This window comes from Egretta garzetta, unplaced genomic scaffold (genome assembly GCF_000687185.1).
Source record: "Egretta garzetta isolate BGI_Z169 unplaced genomic scaffold, ASM68718v1 scaffold449, whole genome shotgun sequence".
Classification (NCBI taxonomy): Eukaryota; Metazoa; Chordata; class Aves; order Pelecaniformes; family Ardeidae; genus Egretta; species Egretta garzetta.
Window position 1 is genome coordinate 324,149 of NW_009260681.1, and position 14,941 is coordinate 339,089.

At 37.4% G+C, this 14,941-nt stretch overlaps 1 protein-coding gene across 1 annotated transcript in view; it reads left to right on the forward strand.

Annotated features, from left to right (window-relative positions):
- SLC36A4 (solute carrier family 36 member 4) overlaps window positions 1–14,941 on the forward strand; it is a 97,171-nt gene that overhangs the window by 15,590 nt on the left and 66,640 nt on the right. Inside the window, exons 6-7 of the mRNA XM_009645802.1 lie at window positions 747–971; window positions 2,250–2,348. Of these exons, the coding sequence (XP_009644097.1) occupies window positions 747–971; window positions 2,250–2,348 (324 nt within the window). The remainder of the gene's footprint in view (window positions 1–746; window positions 972–2,249; window positions 2,349–14,941) is intronic.

Here is a 14,941-nt window from a genome sequence, read left to right on the forward strand (position 1 = left end):
GTAATGAGAGTTGTGACTAGTGCCAAACTCAGTCTTCTGAATTGCACCATGGGCAACTATTGTAATTTTATATACAAAAAACCTAATACATTTTCACATTGTGTACCACTGTCTGTAAACATGAATCTATATCAGTTTAATAGTATAGGATTCTCAACTCTCTTAGAGCTCATGGTTTTTAAAATTGAGTTACTGTTGATTAATAAAAGTGAAGAGTAAAAAATAACATAGTTTGCATTAAAAGAAGGACAGGCAGGTTCATATTCTAACATTATTTTGTATGTGTGCTGCTATACTGTGCATGGCAAAGGCATAAGGTTATTAGGCACTGAACTCAGGTACAACAGCAGTTGGTCATCTAAGCCCCTGACTCTCCTTAGGAAAATTCAAACTCTAATATTCAGGCCTAGCTCCATCTTGCTTGCATTCATTTTACCAAACTCTCCCTTTCTGAAAGGAATCTGATCTAAACCGGTCATGCGGATTTCCTCTTTAGTCAGTGGTGGGATAAAGATGCTTTCAGATCTTTCAGGTCCTGATTTAATACTTTGTCTTAAGGATGAAACACTCGCTAAAAGTGCCTTGTCTTCCCCTCTGCACCAGGAGTACAGGGGTCCTGAAATGCCTGACAGGCAGCAGGTAAAGCAGAGGGACAAATGCTCCTATAGAAAAACAGTGATGTGACTGTATACAGAGACTGAGTGCTATCGCTCTTTTAACGTGTTTTGTTTTTTTTTTTTCCACAGGTCCATGAAGGATTCTTGGAAAACAAGACTGCTCCAATAAATGTCAGTGCTACCAGCAGTTCTGAGAAAAGGAGTACTGATTTACGAATATACATGCTCTGTTTCCTGCCATTCATGATCCTCCTGGTCTTTATTCGTGACCTTAAGAGCCTGTCCTTTCTTTCACTGCTTGCCAATCTGTCCATGGCTGTCAGCCTAGTGATCATTTACCAGTATATTGTCAGAGTGAGTATAAAAAAGTTTATTGCCTTTTTTTTCAGTGTGGCACGTTGTATTTGTTGCATGTAGCAGTTGGTCTCCAATAGGTAAATACTGAGTGACATTTCTGAAAGGCAGAATTATCTTGTATTTTATTGAGGCATCTTACTTTAAAGAGGTGCCTTAATACTTGAGACATGCTTTAAACATGGAGCTTTGCATTACTTTTGAAAGAAAGGATAATATTACTGCACTTAAGATAATAAAAACACTCGAGTCTTTGAGTGGAAGAATATGTGAATTTTTGTAGGTTGCACACAGAACTTGCAAGGTTTTAATCTGTGGTCAATCATTGTGTTGCAGCAGCAGAACAGTTTTAACAGCAATGTTTATTTCTAGTGTTTCTCCAGTACAATCAGGAAAAATTTGACTTACCCTTTAAGAATACATATTGCAGACTTCTGTCTCACGAGATGTTGAATAGTTCCTGCGTTTTTCTGGGTGACTGCTGTTTTTCATATTTGGAGGCATTTTGTAATGGAACAAATTAAACTGATGGCTGAAAAAAAAATCACTTCTAAGTGAAGTGAGAGAGAGAGAAACCTCTAAGTTTTTATTTCTTACAATTTTTGAAAAGTAGTAAGTGATAGACACAGTTGCACTCATGGTGTAGATAAGTGGTGAGTGCCACTACTGTTTGAGAAAGCTTTCCCATGAGTATATGAAACAAGTGGGAAGTGGTGGATGGGGAGGAAGGCAGAAAAGCCAGCGAAAGATACTGTCTGGGCAAGGAGGCAGGAGAAGTTACATAGAAGAGATTGGAGGAGATGGACAGTAATTAATTTGTTCTGCAGGAGCTCTGCTTGTATTAAAAAGATTTTCTTTTACTGTCCCTTATGGTTATGAAGAATGTCTGTGCAGTGTGAAAGCAGGTTAGAAAAAGCAATACTCTGAGAATAGCATCAGTCTGCAGAAGATTAAGCCTGAGGTGTGAGCTTTTCCTTTTGTTTTAATTGGTGCTCACTCATATACACCAGTGTGATACTTTAAATGCAAAAATTTCTAGTGTCAGTAATGTGAACCTAGAATAAATATATTTGCAAGTGTCTGTGTGGGGGTGGGACGGTGGCTGTGAATGTGTATAAAGGACTAAGTTTGGGAAGAAAACTAGGGATTGTAAATAGTAATGTATACACCACTGTCAACATGTACTGAGTTTTCTTTCCTATAGCATAATGCATCAATCAAAATTGTAGGAACAGCTAATGCGCTTTACGTAGCACTGTTTTGCTTTGCTTTCTTCAGGATATAGTAGATCCTCGAAAACTACCTCCTGTGGTTGGCTGGAAGAAATACCCACTGTTTTTTGGGACTGCCGTATTTGCTTTTGAAGGAATCGGTGTGGTAAGTGCTTTTTACTGACTCTTCAAAATACATGATTCTGTGCTGGACGGTAGGATACAGACAGTTTTACTCCTGTTGTTATTTATTTGTTTTTATTGAAGTATTAATCTCCCATATTGATATGAAAAGAATGAATTTATTTTGTCAAATAAGGCAAAAGTTGAGGACACAACATCCCTGTCAAAGAGGAGTTTGGTGAATACTGATTGCTATTTGGACACTTAGCACCTTTCCAAGTTACAAGAATGTCTTTAGTTCCAAATAGATTCAGACAATAGTGTAATAATAATTAGTATCATAATATGCTATATAATAATATCTCAGCTAAGAATGTGATGATACTATAATTATAATGATTCAGTAGCTCAGTTTTAGGTGATGAGGGTATAAAAATAGAAATGTATTCAGCATTCTTCTTTTCCTTTGGGATCACAGAGGACAAAGTAATTTATTAGAAATGTATTATTCTTCCTGCTTCAAACTTGTCTATAGATATGACTTGACAGAGATGGAAATGATAAGAAAAAGGATAGAAACTTCAGAATATTTTCTTTTTAATTCATGGCATTCTGGCAACGCACCTCAGTTCCTCAGTGTTTCCTGAAAGATGTCAATTAAATAGATTTACCACTCTGAAAATTTGGTTTTTAAAAGTGGATCTTTTAAAATCTCTTATTCACTTATTACTGTTTCTTCTTATTCATTTATTACTGTTTCAAAGGGCTTTCTTGATTGCATCTCTCACTAGTAAAGTTTGCAAGATAGTTATTACTTTTGTTCCACGTGGCATATTTTAAAAAGTAGCCAAACAGGCTTCTGGGAATGGTAGGTCATAATATCTTTAAACTGTTGGGAAATTACTATGTACACTTTATTTGTTACTAAAATACTTACTTCAGCAAGTGTTTCTGTATGCTTAAAACAAGCAAACACCACCCCCACCCTCCAAAACCCCAACCAAACCAACCCCAAAACAGCCTGCAATTAATCTGAGATGATTGTCATTGACATAACACAGGAGAGTTTTCAAATCTCTCTTCTTTTCTGGAACTGTCAGCACTGCATTAAACCAGAATATTTCACCCTGCTGCTGTATTATCACTGCCAGAAAGAGCTGAACAGGAAAAAAATTAACTCCTATTACATTACAAAAGTGTGTTTTCACACATGGTATATATGGATCTAGTGACTGTGAGTCCCCATTTCTCAAACTGTTCTCGACTCTTTCTCAAACTGTGAGCTGACTGATGCAGAGGTTCAGCTGCCGTGTTATCTGAGTGTATCTGGACATCTTTCCTTTTGTCATCTGGAAGTTCGTCATAGAAATGAACCATTTGTCTGGGATTGTTTGATGCCTACAGGTCTTTGGCAAAAAACCCGTGCTCAGTAAATCTGATAAATTGGGCTATACTAAGCTTCTTGCTCTTAAATTGTGTAGTCTGTCTGGGACAGACTGTACTTACTGCATGCGTGTAAATGCAAGTCACGTGCAACAGGTCTGATACATATCCCAGTTGTACTAGATTTGTTGCTTATGCACTGCATAGCATGTGGGTATGTATTTGTAGCCAGTAAATCCAAACTGAGAGTCCTGTGAGCCTCAGGAAAGCGTGGATGGCTTAACATTTGGTAGTGGTAGTTTATTGAATTATAGGTAGGGAACTGATTTATGGTAATTATTTTCTGGCGCATTAGATCCCACATTAGACAGCTCCTTAAATTTGCATCAGCTGTAGTAACATCGACTTCTGATGTCAACCTTTAAAGAACTGCCCAGAGTGTTGTGCTTGATTGAATCCCTGGTTGTTACTAATGACATCTTTAAGAACTCCAAACGTTTTTCCTCCTTTTATTCAAGAGCCTATAATGTAGGGTTCATTTGAATTGTACCTTTAAAACATTAAAATATTGCTTGATATTATTAGATATTAGGGTTATACAGTTATTGCATATATTTCTGTATAGGCTGTTGCAATTTTACTTGATCATAATTTATTTTTCAAATCAAATGAAGAGTGTGTTTTAGTTTTTTCACTTTGTTACTGGTGTTTACAAACTAATTAAATGTTTATGTTCATTGTGGCTTGATATACATTCTGTGTGTGTACATTACACATGACCATTAAAATAATGTGGCTACCTTTACAAATCAAAATTATAGTAAAAGCAAAAAATCTAGAGCTTAATGTTTCTTCCTTATGTGTGCAATGATACTAATATGTCTGTGCCTCTCAGGGATATTTTGAACATGCATAATGTTTGCTGTGCATTCTTACGCTGTAGTTGTGTGCACCATAGAAAAGATTTGAAGAAAAATAAATTCTATGGATTTGAATAATCAGTACTAAATAAAATTGTTTAAGCCTGAAATAAAAAAGGATGAGTGAAGCAAAGTGAGACACGCGTTTCCATTTTAAATAGTTAATATTTCATACAATTCTTGGTGCTTGCTTTAAATGGTAACTAGTTATTACAGCTCAGTAAGTTACCATCATAGACTGAACTGTGATATATGTGTATGTGTGTTTGTGAGCTCTTGCAAATGTGAAGTGAAACACATTTAAAATTCTTTCACTGAAATGTAAGCTAACATGTTTCAATACGCATGACAACGGATTAAGAATATTCACATAGTCAGTTGCTGATTTGTGATAACCTGTTACTCTGTGCCTTAATTACTGTTGTTCTTATGTCCATGTGGTTGAATAGTTCTGATAAGGAAAAGAAACCACGTCAATGAATTAGATTGGCTCCTTAGTCTGCTCTCTCTGACTACAGGCACTCCAAACTGATTTCCCTAATCTTGGTCTTGATGTTAAGAGACTTGATTTTAGATTCTGTTCTGCAATGTCTTGCAAATAACACTTATATCTGTGAAACTATCTGAACGTTACATTATAAACAGAAGACTTAAGGTCTTATTTCTGTTGGAAAATTTGACTCATTTTATACAATAAGTTAGCCTTAAACAGTTACGACGCCTCATTTTTCCTTTTCCTTGATTCCAAACTTACTTTATGCTAATTCACTCTGTACTCATCTGAGAGCTGCCAGATTACTGAATGTTATGAACAGGGACAGAAGATGAAGTTCTGATTTTTTTGGGCTGGTAAGTCATCTTATGCAGAACCTGACAAGAAAGGAAACATGTCCTCGGTGTGGTTTCTCTACTACCGTTGTTCTGTGCAAAATTGCCTTTCCCGCTAGGAATATTTAATGATCAACAATTTGAGTAGAGGAGTAAATGATCTGTAAGGTACAGTATAAAACAGAACACCTTAGCCATTGCAGTCAGGAGGATTTATTTTCAAGGATACTTAATTGACTTTGTTTTCATTAACAGGAGAGTGGCTAATATAGAAAGAAAATAATAGGCCGTTCATAATACCATACTCAGTACAAGTATGAAACAAGTCTGTCTGGTTTATTTCAACCAAATAATAGGCTGCAGGGGAAATACTCCAGCACTGATATATTTTTTTTTTTCCATCCCATGTTTCAAAAAGCTTTTTCTTCTTGTCTTTTAGTTTAGCTTGTCGTCACTTAACGTATGACTGTAGTTCTTCAGTAACTGTATTAAAATTAGGGAGACTAATTAAACAGAGGAGTCTGAAGTCTTGTTCACTATGGGGAACGTGATTCAGGGAGGTGCAGTGATTCAGCAGATTATCTTGAGAGTGTGTTTCTCTTTTAGATGTAAGTGTAGGAACATGGCTTTTGGTTAAAATCTGTCATTAGTTTAAGACTGATTAGCTGTTCCTGTGTAATAAGAAAATCAGTAGTATGGAAGTAATTTGTACTATCATTGCTTTAGCTATTGGCGATCCCTAGATAAATAGACTGTAAGAACCTTAATTTTACTGACTTGTGTTGGTAGTAACTCAAAGGAGGACGAGTAGCCTATTTATAATTAAAATATAGAATCTCAAATAAACCAAGGCAGTGCTTAGAAGCTAGTACTTGTGTAATACTGAGACCTAGTTAAACATTTCATCAGCCAGTGTTTTAAAAGTATTTTGAGATATTTTCATTAAAATAAAAAATAGCTAATATGATCACAGAATCACAGAATGGCAAGTGTTCAAGGGGACCTCGGGAGATCATCCAGTCCAACCCCCCTGCTAAAGCAGGTTCGCCTAGAGCAGGTTGCACAGGACTTCGTCCAGGTGGGCTTTGAATATCTCCAGAGAAGGAAGACTCCACAGTCCCCCTGGGCAGCCTGTCCCAGTGCTCTGTCACCCTCAAAGTCAAGAAGTTCTTCCTCATGTTCAACTGAAACCTCTCCTGCTTTAGTTTGTGCCCATTGCCCCTTGTCCCGTCGCTGGGCACCACTGAGAAGAGTCTGGCTGTGTCCTCATGATATCCACCCTTAAGATATTTGTATGTGTTGATGAGGTCCCCTCTCAGTCTTCTCTTCTTCAGGCTGAACAAGCCCAGCTCTCTCAGCCTTTCCTCACAGGGGAGATGCTCCAGTCCTGTTACCATCCTTGTTGCTCTCCTCTGAATTCTCTCTAGGAGTTCCTCATCTTTCTTGAACCGGGGAGCCCAGAACTGGATGCAGTGCTCCAGATGGGGTTTCACCAGAGCAGAGTAGAGGAGGAGGATAACCTCCCTTGACCTGCTGGCCACCCTCCTCTTAATGCACCCCAGGATACCATTGGCCTTCTTGGCAACAAGGGCACCCTGCTGGCTCATGGTCAGCTTGTCATCCACCAGGACTCCCAGGTCCCTCTCGGCAGACCTTCATGATGAATCAATGATATTAATATGATGCCTGTGATATCAGTTTAAACTCTTCTTTGAAGGCAGATTTGACCAGGTTTGTAATTTTGCTGAAGTCCAGGCAGGTTGTTCTTTTGTTGCTACAACTCCTACAGCAGAAATAAGGTTGGTGCCATCAAAGGGCTGGTTAATGTTAACGCATGCTAAACTCTGATACATGTAACAACAGGATTAAAAAGTGCTACAGTCTGTTGCTTGTACTATTCATTTCTCTGCTCCCTGTTTGAGTTGTCTGTAGAAGTGGGGTCACTCCCGATTGGTATAAGGCACCCACTGCGAATTGTGAATGTTCTGGCAGCTGTGTCATTTGCTGTGTGCTAGCAGGAGGAGTTGGCAGCAGAGTTACCCAGTGATCCCTTAGTATTGAGTTAGCAAAGAGGAACTGAGAGCTCAGTACTGTCGATCTGCTGGTTATCAGTCGTAGTGTTGAGAGTCGGTTTGGGATGTCAACACTTCTAAGTTAAAATTTTAAGATCATCAAGGTGACTTTATGAAAATTGTATTGACTGGTGGCATCAGTACAGTTTGTGACGCAGTAGTAGCAACAGAAATGCAGTACTCTTAAGTGGATACAACAGACCATTTTAGATACTTGGGTTTGTTTTAATCTTTTAAGTGAGGATTTCTGTTCAGAAGGCACTAATATGCTCATTAGGAGCTAGAGAAACTATATCTGGACCTTTGTGAGTACAGGGTTCTGATAGGGATGGGAGGATCTGCTGCTTCTTTCCCTCTGTGCTTTAGCTTCTCTCTGGCTGTGGGTTCCCTGTGCCAGATCACGCTACCTGGCAAATCATGGGGCTGGTGTTCAGGCTGCAGAAGAAAAGAGAGTACCAACACTACTTCTTGAATACAGGAGCTGTAAGTGATATAACGGAGTGATTGTGTCTTTCCCAGACCATGTAACATTATTTTCTGAGAACCGTGTTCGAGAGTCTCTTTCATATTCCGAAGGTGAGTAGGTCTGTTTTTATAATGAGTGTGAGATTTTTGCTATTGAATTAGAAAGTAACTTCAGACTGGTCCTGAGTGTGCCCAAAATGTAGTTAAACCTCTTGAACATACTTTTCGGAAGAGTGTAAAACCAAAGCCTCCAGGCTTGGATACGTCTGTAGCATTGCCACGTGCAGGTAATAGCTTTGCATAACGTTATGCTTATACAATAGCAGTTACACTTAACGAACATTTTGCGGTGAAAGTCTGGTTGACTTTCTCGTTCGAGGTATAAAAACCAAATCCAAATGTGGAAGTGATATTTTAATATAAACTTCAGGGGGAAGGAGGATGGAATAGATTCATGATGTTTAAACAAGAAAGATTATTTTTCTTCTCTATTACTTCTAAATATGCTAAGTTAAGTATGGTTTGTACAGTTGAGTATGTTTTGTTTTGTTTTTTTTTTTTCCCTGTTGAGTGCTGCAGACTGATTAGCCTAGTGAAAAGAAAATGTTACTTTCCAACATTAATTTCACGTTTGGAAAATAAGGCTTCTGATATTTTTGCCTATTACTTGAAGATGTCTGTTCATACTGCTTTTAAATTTGGATATTGCAGCTTCACAGTAGAAGGTAGGGTGGTGTTTTGTATATGAAAAGACAGGCTCTGGAATCACATTAGGCAGCAGCTAACCGATTCCAGGAGATTTAAAAAGCAGAAAGCTAAGTGGATTATAATTCTAAAATGTCGTTATTTGAATTTTGAAAGTGATGCAGATGAGCTTGTTAGGCCTGTGGCTTTGAGATAAAAGCCTCTCATTGTCAAAAATTCTTTTGCCAAATTACTATTATCCTTTAAAAAAAAAAAAAAAAAAAAGAAACCCAATGACACCTTTGTGTTGTTTTTAAGACCAGACTGGATTTGTCAGAAACAGACATTTAACAGGTAACATGACATCATCTGAATCTGCTTAGGGCATCTCCAGACTGGGGTGTATCAATTTCACTGGTGTTCTTATGAGATGTTGCAATGGCTTATATCATCAAAACATAAAAGATGAGAGTTCTTAGAGGAAGTTTTTGCATTTGGACACCCAAGTGTAGGTGACTGGATTTTATGACTGGAGGTGACCTGCTCCTAAATGTGGACTACCTGGTAAATGTGGTCTTTAAATGTCTTGTTAATAAGAGGCGTGTTGTAGCTGCTGTGCAAGATCACTTGGTTTGGATGTCTTCTGAAGATGACTAATGTAAGAGAGGAGGAAAAAAATTATGGACAAATGTGTGGAAACAGAGAATGTTGTTAGATGTAGCAGATAAAAAAATGTGTCAGAAACTGTAAAAAATTAATCATCTGCTATATCCAGCTGAACGTTGATAAAATCTCAGGCAACTTGATATTGCCTCTTTATCAAGTTAAATATTCCTTACTGATATCCTGCACTTCCTGAGTGTAGAGAAACTTCCTTATACCCCGAGAGCCATTTGCTTGTGCATGTTCTAACTTGAATGCTTCCTCTGGGGTTGGACTAGATGACCTCTAGGGGTCCCTTCCAACCCAAAACATTCTATGATTCTATGATTCTGTTTACGGCGACTCTTACTAACACAAACAGAAGACTCCTGAGTATAACTTTTTTTCTGGCAGCATACCATACCCTATGCTTGCAAAATTCAAATGTTTCTTTTTCCTGAGAAAACCTAAGATACACGTGCATTTACACAAATAGGAAAATAAAGGCATTTAAGTTTACTGCTTGCTCACATGAAACATCTCGTAATCATTATGTGATTCGGTGACTTTAGAGAAATGGGAAAAGAGCAAGAGTGACAGTGTGCCAAGCTGTCATATTCTGCTTTGCCAGCTTGTGGTAGGTGGGTTTGGGGGCCTGATACACATGGTTTCGGTGAGGCACAAAAGCTAATTCTCCTGTTTAGATGTGACTCTGTCTTAGATGGAACACTTGTCTGTCTTAAATATGCATGCAGTAGAGCCAGAGTTGAGACACATACTTCTTATACTACTTATATGTATAATTAAGCAGCATAATTAAATAATTTCAGGTAGAAATATTTTATATAGTTTATTTTGCTTTTTTGGTGTCAGATTTTTTTGTTCCCCCTGGCCCTGTAATCCTTCTAAGCTGATGTTATTTTGCACTTACTTGTAGTGGTCTCAGGTAAGATTTCTTCCTTCTTTCCAATAAGTTCTGAGTGGTACTTATCTGCAGTGTATGGAATTGTCTAAGTAATATTTAAATACGAGTCTTCATTAACTGACAAACCTTTTGAATGTAGCTGTGTAGATGCAAAAATGTTAGTAACTTTTCCTGGAGATACCAGCTAACTAGAATAAGTGCTTGCATCCTCAGTTTTAGATTTTCATATCTGTCATGTAATTGGCAGCATCTTAACTTTACCATCTATAATAGGTTTTTTTCCCCACTTTCTGAATGGCCTTTTAATTGATGAAGGTAGCATTGCAGTGTGTGTGCATGTGTGTGTATAACAATAAATAAAATCTAAGTTCAAGTTAAATATGTTGCCAACATTTATTTTGTAAATTAAATCTACTGCAAGTCATAAAATAATTTACATTTATTGGGTCAAGCATAATGGAGACAACAGTTTAAAAAAAAAAGTCATTTTATTGTTTGCCTCAAAATACTAGATATTAATAGACCTATGATTTTGTCAAAGGACTTTTAAACTCAGTAATCCTCTTGAATGTTCGCCGAAGAATAGTGTTCCTAAAGCAAAAAATTTTTATGAATACATGTTCTTACGGATTTGAAAGACCCCTAATCATCCACTGGTGAATGCTTCTGCAAGCATCAGTAGTGGCTCCCTAATAAACATTGTGGCTTAAAAATCGTACTGATTTGTCAAGAGCAGCAGAAAAAAATGCCTAGAGGAAATGGGAGAGGTGGAAAGGAAAAACGTTGTAATGGTGAAGGCATTTGAAATAAGTTTATAGTAGGAAGTGGTATGTTGTGTATCTTCAACTTGTCTTGTACTCGAGCTGTTTGAGTGCTTCACAGAAAAAGCTAGGAGTGCCTTACCTGTCAAGGTGCCATGCACTCATGTCAAATGGAAGGGCATGAAACTTTCTGTTCTTCTGAGAAAAGCAAATACAATCATCAGTGTCTTCTGTCTCTTCTTTTTTTGATGGATTGATTTTTTTCAGAATAGGATGGTTATTTCTTTTGATGATGGTCATGTTAAAATGTAAGATGTGGATTGCAAACCCCTTTCTATTGCTAGGCTTTCGATGTTGGGGTCTTGTTGGTTTTTTAATTGTCTCGGTCCAGGTGTGTACGTGACTGTTTTCAATATTCCTTATCCCACAATAGAGAATTTCTGTATTTAGAGTTGTAAAACTTTGTAGGATACTTAATCCTGTTTATTTCCTGTGATACTCATTAATCCTCAACGGAAAATGCTGTAATTTATTTTTTCACTTCTGCAGTCATGGAGCTTGCTCAGCCCCATGCAGGACCTTGCAATATATGCATATTTTGTCCCATGTCACTTCAGAAGCTAAAGGAACATATGGGTGAAATAGCATTTTGGATAAAAATCAAAAGACCTTTCGGGAAGACCTCTTTTTTAAACCATTTGCATGGAAACAGATTAAAGTTCATAAATTGTTTGGCTCCTGCCTACAAAGAAGCAGATATGGATAGGTGAGAACTTTGTGATCATTATAACTTTTATTTTAAGGTGATTTAAATTTGATGTGGGTTTGATCCTTGGCTGGCATAAAGGTTTTAAGTATCATTGCAGCTTTGGGAAACTTAATTATTAACTCATGAACTAGAAAGAGTCCACATTGTGGGGAAGTATTTTAGATTTCATTCACGAGTAAAGTCAGATAAGACACAATAGTACACAAAACTAGCTTCTGTTAAATTTCAGAGCAAGCTAAAGATTAAATAAATGACATAAGGGAATGATAAATAAGCTCTTAAGCGTGAAAAAAGTAAAAAGGAAAAAAAACCAAACCTCTGGAGAAAACGCCAGGTTCAGATGGCAGGCTAAGCAGGTTTTATATAATTTCTTCAAGCATTGTTAAATCAAGGCCATCAGAATTGGGCAATAGATTGGTTTTTGTGGATATGAGTAATTCTTTTTCCTGGTGAAACAGCTAGGAAACTGCTTTGCTGGAATCTCAGAAGATTGGGTTTTGGAGTGATCGGAGTTGCTCAGCAGATTTCAGAAGGTAGTGTTCTGTAATGAGAACTTTGCTTCTGGATTTATTTATTTTGTATAAACCTTTTACTGTAAAAATTGATGTACAGTCACCATTTGCCTTGCATCTTTCCTTGGGTAATGGTAACCACCCTTTAATTTGCAGTCATGAGGGATCTGTTAAGGAAAATGAGATTGCTTATTGCACTTGTTGCAAAATTCTGTATGTTCCTCAAGAAAGCGAGCTTTAAAAATGTATCTAAAAGTGATGGAATAAAAGCTTGTTGCTCAAAATATTGCATAAGACTTTTTCTATACAGCGAAAGAAGAGATGGACAAGGACAGGGTTAGCAATGTAATAGGCGTATGATATGATCATTATTTTACTTGGAGAAACCATACTTTTTCTGCAGACAGTTCCCCAGTACGCTGTAGGGTTGTAGATCTACTTTTCAGTGAACAAATGAATTCATTGGTACCTTCTGCAGACAAGAAAGAATGGGCCGGGCCTGGGCTGCATTGGTTTGCTGAGGATTCAATCTTCTGTCTTTGCAGGTTAGGCAGTAGAATTTATGTTTACATACCTTGAATACATTCAATATCAGCTTCCTCAGCTTTTTTGCTTTGAATGAACAGAGCTTTATTTTATTGCAGTGGGACATGATTATAGAGAGATTTTTTTTTTGTTCCCCTGAGTGGATGTTGGTAAATATATTTGTTTTAATTTTAAAAAATTCTTGAGTTTTCTGTACCTTAAACTAATCAAAGCATCTATATAGCTGTCTCTTCTTCCTGAAATACTTGATTTAAAAGTGTAAGGGATGGAGGGTTGCATCATTCTTGCCATTTTACTGGTATTTCCAGAAAAAGGGAAAGATGACCACATGTGTTTAAACATTAAGCATGTCTGCTATTAAGTTACCCATTACAAGATTAGTTTTTAGTGGCCCTGACAATTAAATCACAGTTTATCTGATTATCTGCAGGCCGAATTCTCTTGTGGTTTTTTTTGGTCCAGTCATAAAACGTACAATAAAGATTTCTGATTAGAATTAGACAGTCCCCTGCGGCTGGCTTAGTTGTAGAAATACTGAGTGTAGCAGGATATTCAAGGCAAGGAATGAAGAGATGGTGGTGTTGCTGGGCGTGTTTATACCCACTGCACGCAGCCTGAAATGAAAGGGAAGATTCTTTGCATAATGGATGGTGGTAGATTAGCCAGGTTATTTCAAAGATTTTATTATGCTTCTTTGCCAGTAAATTATGGATAGTTTTGACTTTATTTATTGGGTTAAAGGAAGATGGATTATGCTTTTATGTAAATCAAGAAACCAAAGGTTGATAATTACTAAAGAAATCATGTATAAAGTTCCAAGTAAAATAATCTTAGTGACGTGTGCCAGTGTCTCAAAAATTATAGGAAGGAAGATCTCTGTGAAGCAGGGAACAGAGAAATAAATAGAGAATTTGTTCAATTAATGAGGGAGAAAAATGATGGAAAATGAGAAACTATGAAAATAATCAGTTTTGGCTAAAATATCTGATTACATAGGTGTTTAGGGCTATGATGGGGACTAGTGTGAACTGGGGGAGCAGAGCACGGAAATCAGAAGCAGGGAAAAGACCCATTAAAAAAAAAGTTTGGTTGTTTTTTTTTTTGTTGGTTTTTTTTTTGTTTTTTTGTTTTTTGTTTTTTTTTTAAAAAAAACCAGATTTCAGAACTCTGAAACTTAACTTGTCTCATGGATCTCATGGTTCTCTCTCCTCCAGCATCTGCTCCTGTTGACCTTGCTCGGGAGAGAAGATTATTCTGCAAAGTTTTCCCTCATCATAGTATTCCCCATCACTAGGTTATGCAGTGGTTGTATATGTGGTGATAGGTTATTGGCCTGAAGAGTGTGGGAGGTATTGGACTAGATGAATGATACTGCCTGTTATAGCAGAAATGGTTGTTTGGACAAGTGTAGAGCCAGATCGAAGTATGAGATGCTGAATTAGTGCAGCATCCCTTTTGAGAGAAGATGTTATGATGCCAATATTGGACAGATAGAGAGAATTGGAGGTGCGCCTTTTTTCTTTCAGAGCTATTGAGTCACCTCAGTAGGGCGTTAGCTTTTTAAGAAAATCATTTAAAAGAATTGAAGAATGAAATTAATTTCTGGCTCCAGAAAAAGAGGACAAGCTTCAGTGTTCAACTTCAGTGTTCCAAAAAGGAAGAAATAAAATCAAAACTAAAATGCATTTGTGAAAAGCACTTTATGTCTTTTGCATTCAGTTAAAAATGTTAGGCTTCGTGAAGCTGTTGCAGCAGGGACTATACAGGGACGGGAAAGCAATTTAGAGTGAAAAATCTATCCAGAAGCTGCCCGCCAGTGACATATTGTCAGAACAAGCACTGGCTCATGTCATACCTCTCGTCAGCCTCTGTCTCCTTATGAACACTTCATGGATCTTTTGGATCCTGGTGGAATTTAACAGCTTAGGGAGCCGGGAGTTTGTGTAATATATGTATAAGTGGTTGTTACTTGGCTTCATGTTAATCCTATGAGGTGTAGAACTTTTCAGCTTGTCTGGAGTAGGTGATACTGGATACTGTACAAAACCTGGCTCAAGTTCTTGGCAGAACTGATCCCCAAAGAAATTATGCAAAGGGAAGCACTGCCTGCAGTGGCAGCAACTGGCTGT